This window comes from Scyliorhinus torazame, chromosome 7 (assembly GCF_047496885.1).
Source record: "Scyliorhinus torazame isolate Kashiwa2021f chromosome 7, sScyTor2.1, whole genome shotgun sequence".
Classification (NCBI taxonomy): domain Eukaryota; kingdom Metazoa; phylum Chordata; class Chondrichthyes; order Carcharhiniformes; family Scyliorhinidae; genus Scyliorhinus; species Scyliorhinus torazame.
This window is the reverse complement of record NC_092713.1, coordinates 200,523,058-200,550,119: the sequence shown is the minus strand read 5'-3', so window position 1 is coordinate 200,550,119 and position 27,062 is coordinate 200,523,058. Positions and strand designations below refer to the sequence as shown.

Below are 27,062 nucleotides of genomic sequence, written 5' to 3'. Positions count from 1 at the left end.
TCCGCACATTCTTCCTCCTCGACCGATTCTCCATGTCCTCGAACTTCTTCTGCCATTTCTTACGTAGCGCCTCGTGCTCCGCCAGGCCCAATATCTCGTCCTCATTCTCCGAGGCCTTCTGCCGCAACTCCCGGATCGTCGCCCCTTGGGCCTTCTGGGTCTCGACCAGCTTGTCGATCGAAGCCTTCATCGGCTCCAGCAGCTCTGCTTTCAATTCCGTGAAGCAACGCTTGAGAAACTCCTGCTGCTCTTGAGCCCACTGCGCCCACACTGCCTGGTCTCCACCCGCCGCCATCTTGGCTTTCCTCCCTCGCACTTTTCGCTGCACCTGAATTACATTTTTCACCGCTCCACTCCTAGTCCAATCCATACAGTGCCGGGGAAATCGTACTGTCACCTTCCCACACTGGGAACCATCGAACAAATGCCGCTGGGGCCCCTCAAAAGAGCCCAAAAGTCAATTTCTGGCGGGAGCTGCCGAACGTGCGACTTAGCTCAGCATAGCCGCAACCGGAAGTCCTGACCTCTCACTTATTAAACGGTGCAGGAAAGGCCAGTAGTGGGGTCATTTTTTTAAAACATCGTTTTTACTAATAATGATCATGTTGATGAACCACAAATTGCCCAAAAAGCTTTTTGAAAATGGCAGTATTTTTTCTGAATACTTGTAATTTCTAATATCCATAATAAAGCCATAAATATAACTAACAGAAAAAAGGTTTAGATATTTTATCGTAACATGACTAAATTTATATTTTTTGTTTGTGAATAGCTTAATTAAAAATTTTATTTGCAGGCCAAGGCCTGGAACGTAGTTGGATTTTCTTCTACCCCAAGAGTTGGAAAGAGCACTTGTTGCTTAGATAATCTCAAAGCATGCAGTCTTTGTGAAAACACATGTAGCAGGGTGGGTTTCAATGGTTTAAGAGGGAGTTTGTATTTCGTCTTTACAGGGCCCCCCTCTACCCACAAAACTGATGGACTCTTGTCCCCTCCTATAATTCCTGCGTGTCCCACTACATTGGCAAACTCTGCGGGACTCGCCAGTGGAAAATGATTTCCCGCCTCCAGGCCAAAAGCAGGACGCAGGACTTGGGGGCGGTATTTTGCCAAGATGGCCAGTTGAACCGATGGAGCTGCTGTCCAATTAGATTCGGTGACCCATTCCCAAGAGCTAACAGCCCAGTGATGGTGCTGTTGCCATGTCAGGAACCACTGCTGCAGGGCAGACCCTCTGTGGAACTTGAATGCCTGTAAAGGAGGGACCCCCCCGCCCCCCCACCCCATCGTTAGACGATTAGTGAATCAAGTTGTACAGTGCAGAACTACTAGTCCATTAAAAAGAATATTCTAACCATTTCACTGCTGCTGCTATATCCCCCTAAATGCTCCCCAAAATTTCCATTGCAGTCCTATACAAGTGGGGTGATGGTGCATTTTGATATGATTTACATCACTGTTCTGTGCGCTGGCAAATCCTTTTCTTTTCAATGGTTTACAAAGGGCTTTTTCATGTCGATGGTGCCCTTTTAAAACCGGGAGCAGCTTGCCCCAAAGTCACATTATTTTGGCCAGCAAACCCCCTCATAGAGGGGAAGGGGTTGATGGTTCACGGTCAGGGCAATGTGGTCAGCTTTTGGCATATAGCACAATTAGTGAATATCGAATGAGATTTGTTGTGCTTAATTTGGAGTGCAGTGTACTCTGTGTGCACGCTGACAGATCAGCACAGTGATTGAGCACTCAGCATTGTGCCAGGGACTTGTCAGGCAGACTTCGAGATGGCTCCGAAACCAGGAGAAAAGAAGGGAATAAAAAAAAAAATTCTGGTAGGTTGTCGAGGGCAACTGTGCGACCTCAAGTGATTTAGAAGCCTTTACTTTTAATGAAATGGTTTCAATGACAGGACAGTAAAAGCCTGTAATGGATTAGGCCACCTAATGTAATGAAATTACTCACTCTCCCTTTAAAAAACTGCGCAATTAATATTTACGGAGAGCTGATAGGCTTCTGTGCTCAGTGCGAGTCTTCTCATTCGGTGAAGAGAAAGGCAGTGTGGTGTGCAAGGCCAGAGGAAGCCCGGTATTACAGGGTGGCAGGCTGAGTTTTACTAGTGAAGGGGATGTAACTGTGGTGAGGATGTTCGGGGCCCCTTGCCTGCTGAAAAACGGGGCTTTGTCTTCTCGCTGCCCCCTCTGATGTGTTTTTGTTTTTTTTCTTTATTTGTCTAACAGGCAGCTGGACAACAACCACATAAGTTGTATCGAGGATGGAACCTTCAGAGCCCTGCGTGACCTGGAGATCCTGTAAGTGTGGACCTGCTCTTTTTTTTCCTCCTCCTCCTTTCCCTGTGCCTGCAGTTTGTCTGTAACCGTGCCATGCTTTAACCCATTCCTGGTTGGGAAGCTTCCCGCGTGTTGCTGGAGCTGAACCCAGTCTACCAGACAGGGGACGCTTCATTGAGATTTCTACGCGGTACTCTCCTCCCTCTTCTTCACCTCGCGGTGCGTAGCAAGCCAACAAAGAGGCACGTGCGAGGTAACGTTACATGATAGAGAAAAATATTCAAAAATGTGTCTTGAGGTGGACGAAGTAAAAAGAGGGTTAAATTCACAGGAAATAAAAGTTGCATGCAGGCAGGAGAATGAACAACATGAAAATAAATCTGTCCAGAAATGAAGGGTGAGGATGGAGCTGGGGAGAGTTAAGACATTGATATCCAATCTCATTTTTATTCATAATTAAATCCTGGCTCTTCATACAAATCAATTATTTTCATTCGAATCTAGAATCTGAATTACACTTTGAATGATGTATCTGTTATGCGCTCTTTTATGAGAGGGGGAGGGCAAAGTTTTGTCTTTTTGACCTTTCAGATTAAACAAACTCTTCATGTTAGTAATTGCCTTACAGTGAGGAAATGGTGAGGACTTTGCTGGTCACTGCACGCCAGTGATAATTCTGAATATTTGAAATTCTAGGGATTTATGGAGAAGCCCCTTTCCCATCCTGTTCATAAGATTTATTGGGGACCTGTGGTCCTCACTGACTCGCTGGGATTGTACACATTGGATGCATGTGGCTGAATCTGGCCCGTGTATATGGTTAATTGAATACTTACATTTTTTTAAAAAATGACTTGGGCTTTGTTCCTCTGCTGTAATTACGGAAGGGGAAGTGCCATGATGTCATGAACAGACAATATTATTACACTCAGGTAGCAAGTCATTTCTGGAATTCACAACAAGTAAAGCTTAAACTAGGGCACTGAGACACCCAACACTCAGTACTATGGGGGAAACCCTTTTGAACAAGTCAAATGAGCCCAGCAAATGGCTTGAAAGTGGTGTCCTCCAGCATTCCATTTTGTTAAATGTACATTTCAGAAATCAAATATTTGTTTGTGAATGTCCCATCTTCACCCCCTTCAAGTTATTCCTGGCCATAGCAACCATTCAGTGCTATGTGTTCTCTTGTAAGGCATCAACTCCAGATGAGCAAAGAAAGCAGAAATGTACAGGACTATGCATCTGATTTCATTTTTAATAATAGTTATGTTATCAGCCTTAAAGCTACGGTTCACATAGTCCATCTTCTCTTTGTTAATGAGAATTGGTCCAGAATACTGTGCAATCTTCTAAATTATCTATTTATGCACAGAATCAAGGGAATGAATATGATAACTTTTCTTACATGCTAGTTTTTCCTTAATGAGCATTCATATTCGGTGATAACATTACCACTGAAATTGTTAAAAAAACAATCGATTCAATGCTTTGCGGTTCCCTTTTTAAAATAAATTTAGAGTACCCAATTATTTTTTTTCAATTAAGGGGCAATTTAGCATGGCCAATTCACCTACCCTGCACATCTTTGGGTTGTGGGGGCGAAACCCACGCAGAATCGGGGAGAATGTGCAAACTCCACACGGACAGTGACCCGGGGCCGGGATTGAACCCGGGTCATCATAGATCATAGAATTTACAGAGCAGAATGAGGCTATTTGGCCCACCAAGTCTGCGCCGGTCCTTGGAAAGGGCACCCTACTTAAACCCACACCTCCACTCTATCTGGGGTAACCCAGTAACCCCATCTAACTTTTTGGACACTAAGGGGCAATTCAGCACGACCAATCCACCTAACGTGCACATCTTTGGACTGTGGGAGAAAACCGGAGCACCCGGAGGAAAATCATGCTGACACGGGGAGAAGGTGCAAACTCCACACAGTCACCCAAGGCTGGAATTGAATCCCGGACCCTGGAGCTGTGAGGCAGCAGTGTTAACCACTGTGCCACCGTGCCTCCTCTGAGCGCCGCAGGCAGCGTCCTCAGCACCGCAGGCAGGAGTGCTAACCACTCTGCCAAGGTGCCGCCCATTTGAAGTTCCTTAATGGATACTGACTGCTTTCTGTTTCCTGACTTGAAAAGTTGTAACTTTCAGGGAAGGCTGGGCCTCTTTTTCTATAGAAAAGAGAAGGCTGCAAGGTGACTTAATAGTGGTCTTTTAAATTATAAAGAAGTTCAATTGGATAGACGTAGAGAAGGCATTGTGCACTGAAACAAAAACTGGAGGCCATAAATATTAGATAGTCACTAATAAATCCAATAAAGAATTCGGCAGAAAGGTCTTTACTTAAACAATGGTTAGATATAGAACTTGCTACCACGTGGAGTAGTTGAGGTGAATAACATCGACACGTTTAACAAGAAGATAGGTGAAATCAAAATGGAAGTCGCCATAATCCCAGAGGACAATAGGCTGCTCTTCTTTGAACGACAGAGTTCACTGGTGGTAATTTAATCTGAGGGTCACCACACCTCAGGTGAGGGGCAAGGGGGGGGGGAGGGAGGCAGCACGGCGGAGCAGTGGTTAGCACTGAGACTGCGGCACTGAGGACCCGGGTTCGGATTCCGGCCCTGGGTCACTGTCCGTGTGGAGTTTGCACATTCTCCCCATGTCTGCGCGGGTTTCACCCCCACAACTAAAAGATTGCAGGTTAGGTGGATTGATCATGCTAAATTGCCCCTTAATTGGAAAAAAAAATAATTGGGTACTCTAAATTTATAAATAAAAAGGCGAGGGGCAAGGTTGAGAAGGCAGGGCCTTCATGGGACTACCCAGCCAGTACGGGAATTGAACCCGCTCTGTTGGCTCCGCAATCAACTGAGAGATAGGTACAGACATGGGGAGACGGCAATAAAGGATATCCTGAAATGGTTTAATGAGGTAGGATAATAGGAGGCTCGTGTGGAACAACATGTTGGGTCAGATAACCAATTTATGCACAACAAAGTTTAGATAAGAAATGGAAGGCCAGAAAGCTGTGCATCATTTTAATCTTAACTACATTGAGACTGATGTATTTGATGTGGCTTAGCCCATCACATCTTGGGACTGCAAGGAAGGAATTGCTTTCCAGATATTTTGCCTGGATGGTGATTTTCCAAAGATATACGGATAAGTACAAATACAAGTTCAGCAGGGCAAACATGCAGTGTGAACCCCCTAAAGACAGCAGATTATTACCATTTTCAATTGAAAATACCTCTTTAGGAAATGTAGCGTATGCACATGCACACACATGCACACGTGGACCCATGCACGCACATACACACACATGCACACACACACTACTCACACATGTGGACACATGCACGCACATGCACATGCACATACACACATGCACATACATTACACACTTGACGCACACACACATGCTACAGATTCCTTTGTTGTTATTGAATAATATTCCTCGGGCCATGTTAAATGTTGAAGTCTTCCGTTAGTTGAAATAAAATCTCCTGGAGTTTTCTTCAGCTTTTGGAAATTTCTTCATGGTGTTGGCAATTTCACATGCTGCATTAGTGCTTCTGAATGCGTCTAATCACCCCGTCTGCTAATCCTGTCGTATATAGGAATGAAGGAAAGGGCCGTGGAGGTGCTAGCAAGACAAACATAACAAGTGCGCAAATCTCAGAATAGTATTCTTCCTGCCCACCGACACAAAATTAGCAAGGAGGAAGGAATGAACTTCGGGAGAAATATCAGGTTTGCAGGATTGGCACCAGCTAATTCTGGATAGTAAATGCAGCCATTGAGAAACTGCTATGGCTTCAGTTGAGATTAATGCTCACTTGGAGGAGACAGCTGCTGATCCACTGATGACTGTTCCTTAAACCTCACACTATTTGTCTCAGTGAGTCAGCTGAGTAACGGTAATCCCATTAATTATGTGCAATGCTTTTAGATACTGATTTATTAATGTCAGAGATTGACAAAATTTTGATGATGCAAAGTGCTCCCTTTTAGCTTTTCTGTCTTCCTGCCAGAAGTAGACAGCAGAATTTGTCATTTTTGTCTTTCTTTTTTGCAATGGATCAATAAACTCCTTTATCATTCTTCCTAATGCTTTTATGAAGTTTTACGGCTGGCCCTTTTTATTGCTTGATGGAAAAAAGGTAAGTTGTTTCCTTGGCAACTTCAAAACTACAGAAGCAACCTTTGAAGTGAGGTGGCCCTAATTTCAGATGCAGCACAGCTGGCTGTTTCCAAGCATGTTAGTCCAGACACAAACACAACACAGGTCACTTCCCACCTCTAACCCTGATCCGCAATGCACTGTCTAACTCAAATCCAGCCTCCGAGGATGTCACAAACCCACTGTCACTCTGAATCAGTGCTATCTTCCACCGCCACTCACTTATCCACAGGAAATGTGGGGCTGGAGCTTTGGCACTGGGGGTAGGCATTTGGATTATCCATATAATTGCATGATTGCCAGAAATCTAAAAAAAAAAATTCATGATTGCTTCATCCTCCTGCCAAGTCCTGTTGAATCCATTGGTTCCTGGCATTGGCAATTCTGTCACGAACCAGGTGTGTTTTGTGCAACTCCCAAGCCCCACACCACCCCTACCCCGCCCACCCCCTCCCAACCGACCAATTGCTGCAGTCAAGGGGAGGCTTGGCATTTTTTGACCGCAGTGATAAATCAGTAACAATCCCCATGATGTCAGCACGCCTAGGCTAGCATAAATCTGTGCACTCCGCAGTCTGGAGATAGGAGGAGGGGAAAACGCAAAGCCGCAACATGGAGCTCAATGCGCAGGCGCAACCAGAAAGAAAAATCATTATGTTCAGGTCTACTCGGTCATCTTTGTCTATTCACATCTCGCCGAACCGCTTTCAAGCAGGAACCCATTTTGCCAGGAGAGGTACATTGCTCCGGGAATTTAAGGCCACTTCTTACCTGCGAGGTCTTGAAATTGCCTGGCGCGTGTTTGTTTTACTTGTGCTGTTTGTGCGGCTGAGCCAAAGTGAGGAATTAACCAAGGTGTAATTTATTCATTTAGTGCATGTGCCGTCCTTTATAGAATTAGGGATTGAAAGCAAGGGACATATTTGCCTATCTTCGGTGTCCACGTTATTTGTATCAGTCTAGTTTGGTTATATATCTTCCCTGCCTTAAATCCTGTTCCTTTGCATGCTATGTCCCAAGAAGCAAATTGGTAATTGGCTTAGCTATTTGAGCATGCAGCGTAAATAGGCATACACTAATGTATAATACTAATATGCTGATATCAGTCATACAGAATGCATGATTTGATAGGTGAAATTTTTTTTTTCTTGTTTGTGTTGAGAACATTTTGTTCGCTGGTTTTCAGAATCTTTCTTCTGCTGATACTGAGAGACAACCTGCATGCTCTTGATTTTTGTTTTCTCATGACTTTGAGCATCCATTGCACTGCCTGGTACCTCCGTGATTCTGTGATCGTTTCATTATTGTTAAATTATCTTTAAAACCGGGGGGATGAAATGAGATTTTATTGATTTTAAATGACCTTTTTATTTTCCTCCATTGAATGTTGTGTAATTTTTCCAAGTTGGGCCATTCCTCAGTGTCTCTTCTTGATAGCCCGGTGCCTACAGGAATGTCTGCATGTAGCATTAAGCTCTATAGCAGAGATTCTTACTGTGCTGAGGGATCTGATCCCAGCTGCGCCAACGGAAGAGATGCTGTGGTCAGCCTCAATGTGCCTAGGGTAAGGAAGGGAATAGTTATCCATCTTTCCCTGACCCCGTGTGTAATCCAGTGATCCCCGCTGGAAGTGTGGGAGTATAAACATCAGTTGTGAAGGGATTCAGAATCAGCTTCGACACCTCCCTGGGTTATCTAGATAATCTTGCTTATAGTCCACATAGTCCAGGTTCATTGACGATAAATAGTGTTGGGGGGGGGGGTGGGGGTGCAACAGTGAGCATCCAGCATCTGTTCAACTGAGGAGTCAATAGCCGGGCGGGTCGGGGGCATAGAGATAAAGTAAGGAGCAGGAGATTTAGATGGGGTTTGAGGAGAAACCTTTTCACCCAGAGGGTGGTGGGAAACTGGAACTCACTGCCTGAAAGGATGGTGGGGCTGGGAACCCTCATAACATTTAAGAAGCATTTACAAGAGCACTTGAAATGCCATAGCAGACAAGGCTACTGGCCAAGCGCTGGGAATGGGATTGGAATAGATAGGGGTTTGATGGGACCAGGAGACGACATTCAAAACTATGTTCTGAAATTGGTGGGGTTTTTTGAATCTCTTGATTCAGTTGTTGCCTATTCAAGGATCCCTGTCACAACACTCTGAAATACGTAAATCTTTTCATATTTTATAACCAGTACCTACCTTATAATAGGTTGAAACTTCAATTAAGATCACATTGATTAAGTACTTCCAGAGTGTATGGGCGGGATTTCCCAGCTATTCACGTTGGCAGGAAATTCCGGTCCCACACCGGCACACGGTTTTCCCGGCAGGGAGGGGTGCTGTCAACGGGAAGTTCTGTTGACAACTGCGGGATGGGTAAATCCTGCTGGCGGGCCAGCTCCCCTTCCAAAAACACGGGGCAGGGTGGTCAGTAAATCTTGCCCTGCTTCACCTCTACCATTGGCTTTGTAACGCACCGGGGATGATGTGATATTTAATTTAAACAGTGAGTTCTCATGACCCTAGTTGGTGAAATTAACTGGGAGAAACGTTTTAACCCATGGCAAAGCAGCTAAAGTAGTGTACATGACACAATCCTAAATAGATATCTGTACTGATGTTAAATAGCCTCCCTTGCGCTGTCAGGCTCAATAACAGCATGGTAGCACTGTCGCTTCACAGCTTCAGGGTCCCAGGTTCCATTCCCGGCTTGGGTCACTGTCTGTGCGGAGTCTGCATATTCTCCCCGTGTCTGCATAGGTTTCCTCCCGATGCTCCTGTTTCCTCCCACAGTCCAAAGATGTGCAGGTTAGGTGGATTTGCCATGCTAAATTCCCTTAGTGTCCAAAAAGGTTAGGTGGGGTTACGGGGCTAGGGTAGAGGTGTGGGCTTAAGTATGGAGCTCTTTCCAAGGGCCGGGACAGATCATTGGGCCAAATGGCCTCCTTCTGGACTGTAAATTCTATGCTTCTATGTAACTCCTCTCAGCCGAAATCCTGTGCTGCTGACTACAAATGCCAAAGTGCATTGCAGTCCTAAGTTAAAACTCATGCACTCATATAAATTAATTTACCACTGACATGAACGTTGGACAATTAAGAAGTCAGATGTATCTTTTTACAGGAGGAGTGGTGGTTCTCTTGCAGAAACAATGGCAGTCGGTTACAAATCTATTACATTTTCTATATTAAGCTACCTGCTCCAAAATGTGGCTCAACTTTGCAGCTGAGTGAAAAACCTCAAAATTGAGGATAGGGTCAACCTGAGTAAATCGGCATGATGTCCTTTCCTCTTTTAAAGACCCAATTATCTTTTTGCTATTGACCTACTACTCTGCTGAATATAGACAAGTATTAAAATCAAGTGAGTTTTTTTTTAAACCTGTGCAGTAATCACCAAGTCTGGCAATAATTTGCGCAATGGCTAAATGGAGCTCTCGGGAGTCCTCTGCTGACTGAACTTTGTCAGGGGGCAGTCTTCAATGATGTGAGCCATTGATTGGGGTGCACCACAGCTCCCTGCAATACCCTACTTGTGCCGATTTGCTGCACAAAGGCTTTGACCAGTGAGGAAACAGTGGGCGACACAGTGGCTCAGTGGTTAGCACTGCTGCCGCACAGCTCCAGGGTCCTGGGTTCAATTCCGGCCTTGGGTGACTGTCCGTGTGGAGTTTCCACTTTCTCCCCGTGTCTTCGTGGGTTTCCTCCAGGTGCTCCGGTTTCCTCCCACAGTCCAAAGATGTGCAGGTTAGGTGGATTGGCTGCACTAAATTGCCCCTGAGTGTCCAAAAGGTTAGGTGGGGTTACTGAGTTACGGGGATAGGGTGGAGGCTTGGGCTTGGGTGAGGTGCTCTTTCCAAGGACCAATGCAGACTTGATGGGCCTAATGGTCTCCTTCTGCACTGTAAATGCTAGACTCTATGATTCTATGAAACGGTTGAGGAGTGCCTAATGTTGCCGTGGGCGGGCTGTGGGATCTGCAGTGAGGAAGTGTTTTTAGTGGTGGCGTGTTGGTTCCATTTCAGCTGCTACAGGGCCGTGGCTAACATTTCTTGGGACGGTGGTCTTAGCCATACAGGCTGCCAATCAACTGAGTGATATAATAGAAATGTCCCCTTTGCCACTGTAAAGTGGCTGATCCCAATGGCTTCTTTGCAGGTCACATCTTCTGTCAGGTGTCCTAACGTTGGTGCGGAGCTCGGAACGCCAGCATTATACATAGTTTGTGTCCTCTCACTGTTCCACCCTGTTGCTCACAGAATTTAAAATCAGTGAAATTGAGAACAGAAGACTGATGGACAAGATAAATTTATAATCAATGCTGCAATCCTATCAAGGACGTTGACAGCAATCAATTGCTGGGTGGCAGTTGGGCCATATTTGAAGCAATTAATTGGAAAATTATAAACAAGTTGAAAGGCCTAAAAACAGCATGTTACTTTGGTTTGATTTTGATATTCTAAAACGCAGATATGAGGAGTGATGATAGTTCGGTATTGATGTTTCCCCATTGTGGCTCAGTATCCATTCAAAGATATTCCCTTTTCTTTTCAAACTAAAATTCCTTTTGATCTTACTAGTTTGTTTTTTAAAAAATTGACTTTTTCCTGTTTAATTTTAAAGCATTCTATTTACTGTGTTCATTTCCTTTCTTTTTTTATAAATTTAGAGAACCCACTTCATTTTTTCCAATTAAGGGGCAATTTAGGGTGGCCAATCCACCTACCCTGCATATCTTGGGACGGATCCCACATAAACACAGGGAGAATGTGCAAACTCTACACGGACAGTGACCCAGAGTCGGGATCGAACCTGGGACCTCTGTGCCGTGAGGCAGCGGTGCTAACCACTGCGTCACCGTGCTTCCCTACTGTGTTCAATTCTGACACTCTTGCTCTTAGAGCTCACACTGTCATGGATTCCCATGCAGCAAACACTGCCGAACTCTCTTCCTTAATTTACAAAAAAAACACATTTCCTTTGGTACATATTTACACTCCCGAATTTGCATTATTCCAAATTCATCCATGTGGACATGTGCGCAGCCACACACTCTAGTGCAGGGATGGGCAATCTAAAGGCCGCACGGGTGGGCCTCCTTCACCTCACCGGGCCACATGATTGAAATCAGGCTTGTTCACTAACCATGACCCCATGAATAAGATTAAATGCACGTTATGCATGCTGAATATTTCCTGACAAGTTATAGAAAATGGTCGTTCATTTATTTATTAATAGCACTGTCATCAACTTCAAATTATAAAATTAAAAGAAATATTTGCAATTTTGGCGCACGGTTCTCACAGTCAATGTTGTGTGTAATCAGCACGCACCTCACTTCACTTGTTCTTGCTTTATGTGTGTATCACTTCAGGCATACCGGTAAGAAAAGAAACTATGCAGACAGAAATCAGTGGAATCTGGCAACCTGGGTGTGGGCAACGGTCAACAGGATATCTTGTGGGCCGCACTCAGACCCCAGATGTGCTGCATGTGATCCCCGTGCTACAGGTTGCCCACCAGTGCTCTGGCATGTTCTCACAGTAATATTATTTAAGGTGCCTCTCCCACTTCATGCAGTTAAACTCTCACAGGGGTAGCACGGTAGCATTGTGGATAGCACAATTGCTTCACAGCTCCAGGGTCCCAGGTTCGATTCCGGCTTGGGTCACTGTCTGTGTGGAGTCTGCACATCCTCCCCGTGTGTGCGTGGGTTTCCTCCGGGTGCTCCGGTTTCCTCCCACAGTCCAAAGATGTGCAGGTTAGGTGGATTGGCCATGATAAAATTGCCCTTAGTGTCCAAAATTGCCCTTAGTGCTGGGTGGGGTGACTGGGTTATGGGCATAAGGTGGAGGTATTAACCTTGGGTATGGTGCTCTTTCCAAGAGCCGGTGCAGACTCGATGGGCCGAATGGCCTCCTTCTGCACTGTAAATTCTATGATGTTCGAGTGCAGCACATTTGCCCACCTTGTGATATTTCTTCATATTCTCACTTTGATTTGTTCATTTCCATTTCCTGTTCTCAGTCAGTGCAACTGTGTCTCACTCGCTCGCATTATTTCTGAAATTTCTACGTATTTCAGGTCAATGTCCTGGGCTCTTATTCCAATGTGAAGAATTGAGAAGAGGTTTGGGTGACCCATTTGCTTGTTTGCACTGGGACTTGTTCAGGCGACAACACTGCAGAAAAGAGCTAGTGCGCCCGAAGAAGGGAGAAAGCAACAACAACAAAAAAGGCCTACGTTTTAGGATTGATTTCAGTGGATAATCTAAAAGCCCTTGTGATAAGTTTGTGAGGCTAGACTAAACCTGTCTTCTTACTCGTGTTTTGCTGTGAACTGCGCCCTTGCAGTGAATTGAAAATTTCAAAGAAGAAAAGAGTGACTATTGAAATAATTACCTGAACTTGTACAGTTCCCAGAGGCACAATAATTCTCTTTTAAAAAAATATATTTATTAAAGTTTTTTAACACTATTTTTCACCCTGACAAACAATAACCCCCCCACCTCGTAACAAAATAAGAAGAAATCGCACAGAGCAAGATATATACATGGTAAAAACGATATGTTACATAGCTTTGTACACTGGCTCTCTCCCGCACGTGCCAGTTTCCCAAATCCTTCATGTTTTCTCTTGCTCATCCACCCCCCCCCCCCCCCCAGGCAAGCCCTCATTCCCGCCCCCCTCCCCCCCCCCCCCTGCTCACAGGACATTTCCCCCCCCCCCCCCGGTTGCTGCTGCTGACCGACCTTCCTCTAACGCTCCGCGAGATAGTCTAGGAGCGGTTGCCACCGCCTGTAGAACCCCTGCGCAGACCCTCTCAAGGCAAACTTAATCCTCTCCAGCTTTATGAACCCAGCCATGTCGTTTATCCAGGCCTCCACGCTGGGGGGCTTCGCCTCCTTCCACATTAGCAAGATCCTTCGCCGGGCTACTAGGGACGCAAAGGCCAGAATGCCGGCCTCTTTCGCCTCCTGCACTCCCGGCTCGTCCACTACTCCAAATATTGCTAGCCCCCAGTTTGGCTTGACCCGGACTTTCACCACCTGAGATATTGCTCCCGCCACTCCTCTCCAGAACCCCTCCAGTGCCGGGCATGACCAAAACATATGGACATGGTTCGCCAGGCTCCCTGAGCACCTTCCACATTTGTCCTCTACCCCAAAGAATCTACTCAACCTCGCCCCTGTCAAGTGCGCTCTGTGAACCACCTTAAATTGTATCAGGCTGAGCCTGGCACATGAGGAGGAGGAGTTAACCCTACCCAGGGCATCAGCCCACAGACCTTCCTCAATCTCCTCCCCCAGCTCCTCCTCCCATTTACCCTTCAGCTCCTCTACCAGCGCTTCCCCCTCTTCTTTCATCTCCTGGTATATTGCCGACACCTTGCCCTCCCCGACCCATACACCCGAGATCACCCTGTCTTGAATTTCTTGTGCTGGGAGCAACGGGAATTCCCTCACCTGTCGCCTCACAAACTCCCTCACCTACATGTATCTAAAAGCATTTCCCGGGGGTATCTCAAACTTTTCCTCCAGTGCCTCTAGGCTCGCAAACGTCCCGTCAATGAACATGTCCCCCATTCTTCTAATCCCCGCCCGATGCCAGCTCTGGAACCCCCCGTCCATCCTCCCCGCGACAAATCGGTGGTTACCCCTGATCGGGGACCACACCGAGGCTCCCATTGCACCCCTGTGCCGTCTCCACTGGCCCCAGATCCTTAGCGTTGCCGCCACCACCGGGCTCGTGGTATACTTTGATGGCGAGAGTGACAGCGGTGCCGTCACCAACGCCCCCAGGCTCGTTCCTTTACAGGACGCCATCTCCACCCTCTTCCATGCCGCCCTCTCTCCCTCCATCACCCACTTGCGGATCATCGCCACATTTGCTGCCCAATAGTAGCTCCCTAGATTTGGCAGCACCAACCCTCCTCGGTCCCTACTGCTTTCCAGAAACCCTCTCCTTACCCTCGGGGTCCTATTCGCCCACACAAACCCCATAATGCTCCTGCCTACTCTCTTAAAAAAGGCCTTGGTGATCACGATGGGAAGGCACTGAAACACAAAGAGAAACCTCGGAAGGACCACCATTTTGACCGACTGCACTCTACCCGCTAGCGAGAGTGGTAACATGTCCCATCTTTTGAAGTCCTCCTCCAATTTCTCCACCAACCTCGTCAGATTCAGTTTATGTCGGGCCCCCAACTCCTGGCTATCTGGATCCCCAGGTACCGAAAGCTCCCCTCCGCCCTCCTCAGCGGTAGATCCCCTATCCCCCTTTCTTGGTCCCCTGCCTGTAATACAAAAAGCTCACTCTTCCCTACATTGAGCTTATAGCCCAAAAACTCCCCAAATTCCCTTAGAGTCTGCATGACCTCCACCATCCCCTCCACTGGATCCGCCACATACAGCAACAGGTCATCCGCATAAAGCGACATCCGATGCTCTTCTCCTCCTCGGACCACACCCCTCCATTTCCTAGACTCCCTCAATGACATGGCCAAGGGTTCGATCGCCAATGCAAACAACAGGGGGGACAGGGGGCAGCCCTGCCTCATCCCTCGGTACAGCTGAAAGTACTCCGACGTCCGTCAATTCGTCACTACACTCGCCACCGGGGCTCTGTAAAGGAGCTTAACCCAACTGATAAACCCTCCCCCGAACCCAAACCTACGTAGCACTTCCCAGAGGTACTCCAACTCTACTCGGTCAAAGGCCTTCTCCGCGTCCATAGCTGCCACTATCTCCGCCTTTCCCTCCTCCGATGGCACCATTATCATGTTTAAGAGCCGCCGCACATTGGTGTTTAGTTGCCTGCACTTTACAAATCCCGTCTGGTCCTCGTGGATTACCCCCGGGACACAGTCCTCGATCCTCGTAGCCAGCACTTTTGCCAGCAACTTAGCATCCACATTGAGGAGCGAGATCGGCCTGTACGATCCACATTGCAGTGGGTCCTTGTCCCGCTTTAGGATCAAAGAAATCGTCGCCTCCGACATTGTCGGGGGCAGGATCGCCTCCTCTCTTGCCTCATTAAAGGTCCTCACTAGTAGCGGGGCCAACAGGTCTACGTACTTCCTATAGAACTCCACCGGGAACCCGTCCGGTCCCGGGGCCTTCCCCGCCTGCATGCTCCCCAAACCCTTACTCAGCTCCTCCCACCCATTATCAGGCCTCCTACCTCCAGGTCTGGAATGCGCCCCAACATGCGCTTCATGAATCCAGCATCATCCCAGTTCGGGGCGTATACATTTACCAACACCACCCACGTCCCCTGCAACTTACCGCTCACCATCACATATCGCCCTCCGTTATCCACTACGATAGTCTTAGCCTCAAATGACACCCGCTTCCCCACCAATATTGCCACCCCTCTATCCTTTGCGTCCAGCCCCGAATGGAATACCTGTCCTACCCATCCCTTTCTTAACCTGACCTGGTCCGCCGCCTTCAGATGTGTCTCTTGGAGCATGACCACGTCTGCCTTCAGTCCCTTTAAGTGCGCGAACACTCGGGCCCTCTTCATCGGCCTGTTCAGGCCCCTCACGTTCCACGTTATCAGCCGGATTGGGGCCCCCCCCCCCCCGCCGACTAGCCATCTCCTTTTCTAGGCCAGTCCCGTGTCCGCGCCGCCCTCACCCTCCAGTCCCCCTGCCTTGAGACCCCCGCCCCGACCACCTCTTCTGTGTCCCATTACCTTTCAGCCAGTGCAACAGCAACCCTCCCCCCCCCTTCCCCCCCTCCCCTCCCCCCGCTAGACCCCTGTCTAGCTTTTTTGCTCCCCCCATATCACGCCCGTAAGTCATCTGACACCTGCTGACCCCGGCTTCCCCCGCCGTCCCATTGACCTCCCCGTGTGGGAGTGTCCCAATCCGTGTGCATGCCTCCATTCCCCTTCCCACCTTTCTTTTCTTCCCTAGTGCGGGAAAAACCCCGCGCTTTCCGAAGCCTACCCCGCCCCCTCTGGCGCAGCTCCTGTCGCGGCCTTGTCTCTCTCCCCCAGCCCATGTAACATTTCCTGCGTGTGGTTGACCCCCTATGTACAACAACCATCACACATCAAACATCCCCCCCACCCTCACAAACCCTCAGTTTGAGTCCCACTTTTCGGTTTGTATGAAGGTCCACGCCTCTTCAGGCGTTTCGAAGTAATAGTGTTGGCCCGTGTGTGTGACCCACAATCGCGCTGGCTGCAGCATTCCAAATTTCACTCCTTTCCGGTGCAGCACCGCCTTGGCCCGGTTGAAACCCGCTCTCCCCTTTGCAACCTCCGTGCTCCAGTCCGGGTATATTCGGATCTCTGCATTGTCCCACTTGCTGCTCCGCTCCTTCTTGGCCCATTTCAGGACCCTCTCTCTGTCCGTGAACCGGTGAAATCTCACCACCATCGCCCTTGGCGGCTCGTTTGCCTTGGGCCTCCTCGCCAGCACCCGGTGTGCCCCATCCAGCTCCAGTGGCCTCGAAGGGGCCTCCGCGCCCATCATCGCCCCGAGCATCGTGCTCGCGTATGCCCCGGCATCGGCCTCCTCCACTCCTTCAGGGAGACCCAGGATCCGCTGGTTCTTTCTCCTCGACCTGTTCTCCAAGTCTTCGAGTCTTCCCGCCCACCTCTTGTGCAGCGCCTCGTGCTCCTCCACTCTCACCGCCAGGCCCAAGATCTCGTCCTCATTCTCACTGACTCTTTTCTGTACCTCCTGGATCTTTACCTCGTGGGCCTTCTGGGTCATCCCTAGTCCTTCAATTGCCGACAACATAGGTGCCAGAATCACCTTCCGCAGCTCCTCAAAGCAGCGCTTGATGAACTCCTGCAGCTCCGGCCCACACTCTGCTTTGTCCCCGGCCGCCGCCATTTTGCTTTTCTTCCCTCGCTTCTCCCGCTGCTCCAATGCCGCTTTTTTGGCCGTTTCACTTCTGGTCCAGTCCATAAAAGTTGAAGGGGGACCTCTCTCTTCCCTTCCCCACGGGTTGTCTTCAAAAAAATTTCCGTTGGGGCTCCTCTAAAGAGCCCGAACGTCCGTGATAGCGGGAGCTGCCGAATCGTGCGGCTTAGCTCCGCATAGCCACAACCGGAAGTCCGAGGCACAATAATTCTCAACTCTGGTTCTCAACAACAGGTTGTAGGTTCAAGCCCTGCTCCAAAGGTAAAGTTACTGCTGATGTTCCAGTGCAGTACTGAAGGAGTGCTGCCCTGTCAGACGTGTTGTCGTTTGGATGAGACGTTAAACCGAGGTCCCATTTGGCCTCATAAGGTGTCCGTAAAGGATCGCATGATGCTATTATGTAGAAGAGCTGGGGAATTATTCCCAGTATCCAAGCTGATATTTATCCTTAATGCAACCTCACTAAAATAAAGCAGCTACTCTCATTATTATGACGTTGTTTGCAGGAGCTTGATGTGGTAAGTTGTCAGCTGTGTTTCCTACACTACAACACTGACCAGAATTGAAAATAAACTTAATTGGCTTAAAAACACTTCAGAACATCCTCAGCTATGTAAGGCACCATAAAGAACAAAGTTGGGGTCAGGAATTTATTTGCATAGCCCCTTTTAGTGGTGTCACCCAGAGTATGTTGGTTACCAAAGGACGGACAGCTCTGTGACCACTACTTGTGCTACCCACTCACTATTCTTCAGTGATGACTTGCACCACGCAATAACCTGCCCAAGATTTTTCTTTTTTTCTAATTTAAGTAATCTTCCATCACTCAAACTCCACCACCCCCCTTGCCCCGCCCTCCCCCAACTTGAAGGACTGGGCTTAGACCAGCACCGAAGATCAACTTTGAAGCGGGCAAAAAAAAATTATCCCATCCATCAGGGCCAATAGCGAGGCAAAATGTACTGTTCTTTCCTTCCCCATTATTTTGTACTAAGTAAATTACATTATTCTCGAACATGAACTGTTCCCAGACTAGTCGCAGCATAATGTATCAGTGTAATTCTTCAGCATGCATCATGCAATCAACATTCACAATGGCTATACAAAGATATGAAACTCTGTATTCAAATGTCTTAAAATCAATTTTAAAAATAATTGCACGGTGAGGTTTTGAAATTCAGTCCAGTTACAGGGGAACCAGTCAAGTAGATTGCTGGAACCTGGATGACATTGAACTTCTTGAGTTTTGATACAGCTGCACCCATTCAGACAAATGATGACTGTTCCACCAAACTCCTAGCTTTAGCTTGTACTTGGTGAAGAGACTTTGAAATTCTTAAACAGTCCTTTAAATTGGCATAACAAGCCACTCAGTTCAGGGGCAATTATGGATGGGCAGAAAATGAGCAATACCCACATCTCGTGAAAGAATAAACTTTAAAATATTGAAGACATGGCCAGTCCAGTTTAGCTTCTGGTCAATGGTGGCACTTAGAATGCTGGTGATGGGGGTCTCAGTGACTGATGGAACTGAAGATCAGGGTCGGAGAATCGCCGGGGGCTGGCGCGAATCCCGCCCCCGCCGGTTGCCGAAGTCTCTGGCACCAGAGATTCGGCGGGGGCGGGAATTGCGCCGCGCCGGTTGGCGGGCCCCCCGCGGGGGCGCTCTTTCCCTTCCGCCTCCGCCACGGTCTCCACCATGGCGGAGGCAGAAGAGACTCCCTCCACTGCGCATGCGCGGGAGTGCTGTCAGCGGCCGCTTACGCCCCCGCGCATGCGCCGCCCGGAGATGCCATTTCCGCGCCAGCTGGCGGGGCACCAAAGGCCTTTTCCACCAGCTGGCGGGGCGGAAATTCGCCCGGCGCCGACCTAGCCCCTCAATGTTGGGGCTCGGCCCCCAAAGATGCGGAGCATTCCGCACCTTTGGGGCGGCGCGATGCCCGTCTGATTTGCGCCGTTTGGGGCGCCAGTCGGCGGACATCGCGCCGTTTCCGGAGAATTTCACCCCAGAGGAGGCATTTGGTTGCTGGTGAGGTTCATTGCTGGATTTTGCTATGGTATAAATGTTTCCAGCCACTTGTCAGCGCCAGCCGGTACGTGTTGTCCAGGTTATATTGCAGGTTTGTGGGCTGCTGCTTTGGGCTGCTTCATTCTTGAGGAAGTTGTGAATGGAAGTGAGTGTTGCAGAATCAACTCCTGACCTTACGCCAGAAGGAAGGTTATGCAATAATTAAAGGTGGTTAGCCAAATGATGCTTCTCTTTTTTTAAACAAATGTCCAGCAGCAATATCTTGGGGCGAATTGTGATAATTGGCCTCTGACAAACACAGCCATCTTTTGGTATGTCAGGAAAATCTTCAGGCTGACCTGTGTCTGGGGTTCTCCTTGTCACATCTATTTGGAACAGAGACAAGCCTTCTGGATAGAACATATCTCACAGGATCGCACAGAGCACATGAAGTTGGAATACTGTCCCTTTATAGGCCGGGATTCTCCCTCAATTGGCGGGATGGCCTGACGCCGGTGCCAAGAATGGCTCAAACCACTCTGGGGCCGGGCCAACCGGAAGTTGCGAAATCCTCTGCTCGCGCAGACCGGCCGGTGTGTTCCTGTGCATGGGCAGGGGGATTCTTCTCCGCGCCGACCATGGCGGAGCCCGACAGAGGCTGGTGCGGAATGAAAGAGTGCCCCCACGGCACAGGCCCGCCCGTAGATCAGTGGACCCCGATCGCGGGCCTGGCCACCGTGCCTGCACCCCCCCCCCCCCACCCTGGGGCCGGATCCCTGCCCCCCCCCGGACAACTTCACAAGACGGCCTACCAGCCAGGTCCCGCCATGTGGGACCATGTCCATTTCACGCCGGTGGGACTGGCCAGGAACTGACGGCCGCTCGGCCCATCGGGGCCCGGAGAATTGCCGGGGGGGCCGCTGCCAACGGCCCCCGAACAGCGTGGCGTAAACCCCGCCCCTGCCCGAAAACCGGCGCCGGAGAATACAGCAGCCGGCATCGGAGCGGCGGGGACGGGATTCATGCCGCCCCCCGGGGATTCTCTGACCCAGCGGGTGGTCAGAGAATCACGCCCATAGTGACATACAGGGTAACGTTGGGCAAAAGAAATTCTGCTTTTGCTTCTATTCAGCATCTGTAAAGGGTAAAACAGTGGTCAACTGAGGGACACCTGTAAACTCTTCAGCTTTCTGGCCTCCCACGGCCTTACATCTCTGCTCATACTCAAGACTATTCAAACGCTGGCTTAATATGTATTTCTGCTCTTTACTTCTTGAAGGGCATCTTCCTGAGTGGACAAATTATGTACTCTTTCTAGTAGGCATCTGTTAAACCCAGCTGGCCACCTCCTGTGACTGAAAGAGCCGCAAGAAGGTTCAGTCGACCCGCACATACTATCAGATATGATGCAGGGCCACTTTAGGACCCTGCACAAAAAGATAGATGGGGAACTTCTATGCAGTGTGGCCCCCTTAGGCAATCAGTCCCAACCCTTACTCCTCTGTACTATCCCTGATACACAACGTTAGATGAAGCAGGAGTTGACAAGCTACATCATACCCGCTTACCAAGAGGAAGAAGTGGGAGGAAAATATTGATGACGTGTAGTGCTTCTCATTTTTGGCAATATTTGTCTTTTATTTCACCGTTCAGAAATGTCATATTTGGCCTTTATATGTTACCCAATGGGGCAGGTCTAATTATGCATGCATATCCTTTACAGTTAATTGAAAGTGTTGTCTGGAAATGGAATAATCGTCATCCTCCTACAAGTCTCCGTCATCCACTTCTTCTTCAGCATGTTCACTGACACTAGGCATCCCCGCCCTACTGCTAAATGGTGACTCCCGTTTATATTGCGAACGTGTGTAAATTACAGTCGGATGGAATTGTGGTATACGTTCCCCAACCCTCCCCTCGCCCATCCACAGAGTTGAAGCAATGGGTCTTGCTTCAGTAGTTCTAAGATATGTTAATTCAGTTCTATAGATGCATGGTGTTTTATTTTATTCATTCCATGAGTTGTGTCTGCCATGCACACTTGCCTGATGTCCTGAGGTTTCTTAGGTAGGTCACCAGTCAGCACATCAGAGGGTAGCCAACAGTCTAATTTTAATGTTGTTTCATATGAACGATTGTCTCATACTGAAGGCATCGTGGTTGTACTTCACGTTATTCAGTATCAATTTGCGTGACTGGGTTCATTCCAACATCATCCGGACATTAATAGAAGTGAAATCTTTATAGGTCACATAGACTGGAGAGCTAATGTGAGAGGTGCAGCATACGATCTGTGATACTCTACACTCTGAGCTCCATGTCTCCAGAGAATAGGTTTGTGGCCTGCATCACTGATTTTCCATTCTTGAAGATAGTGCTCCTTGCAAACAAGGCAGTTGTCATTTCCCTAATGCATCTGTGCACAACCATCAGATTTGGCGTTAGTCACCAGCAATGTCTTCAAAGATTCAATAGCTTAAAGGTTGGTGAGACCACCTCTAGATTATTGTGTAAAGTTTTGGCCCCCTTACTTAAGAAGCAGTTCAGATTCCTGGGATGAACGGATTGTCTGATGAGGAAAGGTTGGACAGGATGGGCCTGTATCCATTGGAGTTTTGAAGAATGAGAGGATGATCTTCATAGGATCCCTACAGTTCAGAAGGAGGCCATTCACCCCATTGAGTTTTCACCGACCCTCAGAAAGAGCACTCTACCTGGGGCCCACTACCATGCTCTTTCCCCATAACCCCACATATTAATCACTCACTTAATCCACTTAACCTGCACATCTTTGGACGCTAAGGGGCAAGTTAGCATGGCTAATCCAAAGAGCCTACTCCTCTTCCTGATTTCTCTGTCCGTAAGTAAAGGTCACTGGGAAGTGATGATGTCTCTGTTGTAGAAGTTGTTTGCAGCTTAGACTCTGGTGTAGATAAGAACACAAGAATATAAGAACTAGGAGCAGGAGTAGGTCATCTGGCCCTTCGAGCCTGCTCCGCCATTCAATAAGATCATGGCTGATCTTTTGTGGACTCAGCTCCACTTTCCTTCCTGAACACCATAACCCTTTATTCCTTTATTCTTCAAAAACCTATCTGTGATCCCATTGCCTGTGACCCAGAACGAAAGAAAAAGTTCAGACCAGTATTCTTATTTCACAGTCTTTACTGGTTTTCCATCTTGAGGTAAACAAGACCAGATCGGAGCAGTATTCTTATTTCCCATGTTTACTGTATTTTCCTTCATTGGTGGAGCAACAGTGCTGCAGATGTGTCTCCTTTGACCTGCCAGGGAAGAATTTTCTGTGTCACTAGATGTAGATTTTGAGATTTGAATGGGCAGTTGAACTGTAGATGCAGCTGAACTGTAGATGCTTGAGGAACTCTACGTGTGGAATAAATTACTTCTGAATGGAAGTATAGAAAATTGGAATAAAGTTGATGCAGAGCCTTTTTAACATTTTAGAAGGTAGATTGGTCTGCACAGCTGTCACCTTGCGATCTGGGGCGCGATTCTCCACAACCCGGCGGGGCGGGGGGTTCCGCCGTAATGGAGTGGCGGGAACAACTCCAGCGCCGGCCCGCCCCTAAGGTGCGGACGTCTCCACAGCTTTAGGGGCCAAGCCCTCACCTTGAGGGGCTAGGTCCATGCCGGATTGGTTTGCGCTCCACCGGCTGGCGGGAAAGGCCCTTGGCGCCACGCCAGCCGGCGTCGAAGGGTCTTCGCCGGGCGACGTATTCGCGGGAGCATCAGCAGCTGCTGACGTCATCCCCGCGCATGCGCAGGTGAGGGGGTCTCTTCCGCCTCCGCCATAGTGAAGACCATGGCGAAGGTGGAAGAAAAAGAGTGCCCCCATGACACAGGCCCGTCCGCGGATCGGTGGGCCCCGATCGTGGGCCAGGCCACCGTGGGGCACCCCCCAGGGCCAGATCGCCCCGCGCCCCCCCAGGACCCCGGAGCCTGGCCACGCCGCCTTGTCCCACCGTTCAAAAGGTGGTTTAATCCATGCCGGCGGGGGAGAGTTGACAGCAGCGGGACTTCGGCTCATCGCGGGCGGGAGAATCGCCGGGGGTGGGCCCGCCGACAGGCGCGGCGTGATTCCCGCCCCCACCGAATTTCTGGTGGCAGAGAATTCGGGACACGGCGGGGGCGGGATTCATGCCAGCCCCCGGCGATTCTCTGACCCGGTGGGGGGTCGGAGAATTGCGCCCCTGTTTTTTTGTTTGAAATTGGGGGTGGGATTCTCCGACCCCACGCCAGGTCGGAGAATCGCCGGGGGCTGACGTGAATCCCGCCCCGCCGTGTCCCGAAGTCTCTGCCATTAGAGATTCGGCGGGGGCGGGAATTGCGCCGGTCGGCGGGGGTGGGAATCACGCCGCGACGGTCGGCGGGCCCACCCCCGCCGATTCTCCAGCCCGCGATGGGCCGAAGTCCCGCTGCTGGAATGCCTGTCCCGCCAGCGTGGATTAAACCACCTTTTGAACGGCGGGACAAGGCGGCATGGGCAGGCTCTGGGGTCCTGGGGGGGGGGGGGGGGGGGGGGCGCGGTGCGATCTGGCACCGGGGGTGCCCCCATGGTGGCCTGGCCCGCGATCAGGGCCCACCGGTCCTCGGGGGTGCCTGTAATGTGGGGCCACTCTTTTTCTTCTGCCTTCGCCATGGTCTTCACTATGGCAGAGGCGAAAGAGACCTCCTCCCCTGCGCATGCGCGGGGATGAAGTCAGCAGCCGCTGACGCTCCCGCGCAAGCATCGCCCGGCGAAGACCTTTCGGCCCCGGCTGGCGTGGCGCCAAAGGCCTTTCCCGCCAGCCGGCGGAGCGCAAACCACTCCGGCGCGGACCTAGCCCCGCAAGGTGAGCGCTTTTCCGCACCATTCCATTACGCCGGAACCCCCCGTCCCGCCGGGTAGAGGAGAATCCCGCCGAATATTCTCGCAATGCAAAAATTGCAGACAAATTGTAATGTGCTGGTGAAAATAGAAAAAAAATAGTTGAGTCGAACACAATCGACCATGTTATGAATCTACCTTGTGCAATGCAGGCAGTCGTATGTGAATGTGCTTGCAATGAAAAGAAGACTTCTCGCAAATGATAAGATCAGGATAGTTGCATTATATTTGAGGAGGCAATGAGGCCTATATTGAGCACAACTCCAAAACCTTACAAGTCCAGAGTATAACAAATTGGGCACACAATCCTCCTTTCTGAGCTTGCTCACTCACAAGGTAACTCACCTCTCACTATTGGTTTATTGAAGTAATTTAAAAGGCTCCCGTCCCTTGGTACAAAATCTGGCAGTTTTACCTTTAGCAGAGGCATCAATAAATATTTTGCTTTTTGAGTGCAGCAACAACTGAAAACAGAGGAATGATCATAATTGTCAAATTGTCTGACAAGATACCAGAAGACGGGGTTATATTAAACCATTTGTTTTGCCTTGATTGTGGTAATCTTCCCTCGGATTATTTGAAACAGATGTATAGTCAGGAGATGCCTGATGTCTGTAATTGGCTTTTGCATGCTAAGTGTAATATCATTGTGTTAAAGCAATTACATGCTGCCGTGGACACATAATGGAGATTACATGCACTAAGATGCGCTGAGGTTTGATGAATCGGTCACCTGACTGCAGGAGACAAGGGGAAATGTCAGCCTAAGCTAATTTTCCAACCTTTCAAATCAAATTGGGCGACTCTGAGCACCGACTTTGTTTTTCAATTTCCTCTGATTGTGTTCACACTTAAGAATTCCACCAACATCAGGAGACGTCTGTTGCCTTCTTCAAATATCTCTTATTTAGATGTGAGCAGAATCATTTAATGTTGGCAAGGTCTTCATTCGTAAAACCATTGAAGCTTATGGAACAGAAGGAGGCCATTTGGTGCATGTTGTCTAAACCTGTATGTCTCTGTAACAATGTAAAACTGATAGCATTGTGCTGTATAGCGGTTGTACCTGTTGTAGGAACAGACATGATCTGGTGGAATGAGAGTTGTTGTATTTGTTGAAGTAGGAGGTGCAGCATTTTGTTGCAACAGGAGGTGCAGCATTTTGTTGCAGTAGGGGTTGCTGTAACTGCTGTAGTAGGGGGTCCATTATTTGATTCAGCGGGAGATCCAGTATTTATTGCAGTAGGAAGTGAAGTATTTGCTGCAGTAGGAGGTGAGGTATTTGACACAGTAGGAGGTGCAGTATTTAATGCAGGAGGAGGTGCAATATTTGACGCAGTAGGAGTGCAGTATTTGATGCAGTATTAGTGTAGTATTTGATGCAATAGGTGGTGCAATATCTGATGCAGTAGGAGTGTTGTATTTGATGCAGCAGGAGGTGTAATATTTGTTGCAGTAGTAGTGTAGTATTTGATGCAGTAGGAGTGCAGTATTTGATGCAGTAGGAGTGCAGTATTTGATGCAGTGGGAGAGTTGTATATGATGCAGTAAGAGGTGCAGTATTGATGCAGAAGGAGGTGCAGTATTTGATGCATTAGGGGGTACAATATCTGGTGCAGTAGGAGTGCAGTATTTGATGCAGTATTAGTGTAGTATTTGATGCAATAGGAGGTGCAATATCTGATGCAGTAGGAGTGTTGTATTTGATGTAGCAGGAGGTGTAATATTTGATGCAGTAGTAGTGTAGTATTTGATGCAGTAGGAGTGCAGTATTTGATGCAGTGGGAGTGCAGTATTTGATGCAGTAGGAGGTGCAATATTTGATGCAGTGGGAGTGCAGAATTTGATGCAGTAGGAGTGTAATATTTCATGCAGTAGTAGTGTAGTATTGATGCAATAGGAGGTGCAATATCTGATGCAGTAGGAGTGCAGTATTTGATGCAGTAGGAGGTGCAATATTTGATGCAGTAGGGGCACAGTATTTGATGCAGTAGGAGTGCAGTATTTGATGCAGTAGGCGGTGCAATATTTGATGCAGTAGTAGTGTAGTATTTGATGCAGTAGGAGATGCAATATTTGATGCAGTAGGAGATGCAGTATTTGACGCATTAGGAGGTGCAATATCTGATGCAGTAGGGGCACAGTACTTGATGCAGTAGGAGTGCAGTATTTGATGCAGTAGGAGTGCAGTATTTGATGCAGTAGGAGGTGCAATATTTGGTGCAGTAGTAGTGTAGTATTTGATGCAGTAGGAGATGCAATATTTGATGCAGTAGGAGGTGCAGTATTTGATACATTAGGAGGTGCAATATCTGATGCAGTAGGGGCACAGTACTTGATGCAGTAGGAGTGCAGTATTTGATGCAGTAGGCGTGCATTATTTGATGCAGTAGGAGGTGCAATATTTGGTGCAGTAGTAGTGTAGTATTTGATGCAGTAGGAGGTGCAGCATCTGATGCAGTCGGAGGTGCAGTATTTGATGTAGTAGGAGGTGCAGTATTTGATGTAGTAAGGGCTGTAACTGCTGTAGTAGGATGTGCATTATTTGTTTCAGTACAAGATGCAATATCTTGTGCAGTAGGAATGGTAGAAACATAAAGGTAATTTAAGGGATTTATATTTGTATCGATAAACATTTGAAATAAGGCATAGTTTTTTTTATTTTTCCAATTAAGGGGCAATTTAATGTAGCCAATCCACCTACCCTGCACATCTTTCGATTGAGGGGTGAGACCCACGCAGATACAAGGAAAATGTGCAAACTCGCATGGACAGTGACCCAGGGCCGGGAATGAACCCAGGTCCTTGG

General features: G+C 48.5%; 1 protein-coding gene across 2 annotated transcripts in view; it reads left to right on the top strand.

Moving 5' to 3' along the window:
- LOC140426781 (slit homolog 3 protein-like) overlaps positions 1–27,062 on the top strand; it is a 925,338-nt gene that overhangs the window by 553,585 nt on the left and 344,691 nt on the right. Inside the window, exons 1-2 of one of the 2 annotated variants that reach the window (XM_072511947.1) lie at positions 2,073–2,133; positions 2,235–2,306. Coding sequence is in view for 1 of the 2 variants with exons in the window: in XM_072511946.1 (XP_072368047.1) it covers positions 2,235–2,306 (72 nt within the window). In the remaining variant the exon portion in view is untranslated. Of the gene's footprint in view, positions 1–2,072; positions 2,134–2,234; positions 2,307–27,062 lie in introns of those variants that run through there. The other variant, XM_072511946.1, reaches the window with a different exon arrangement.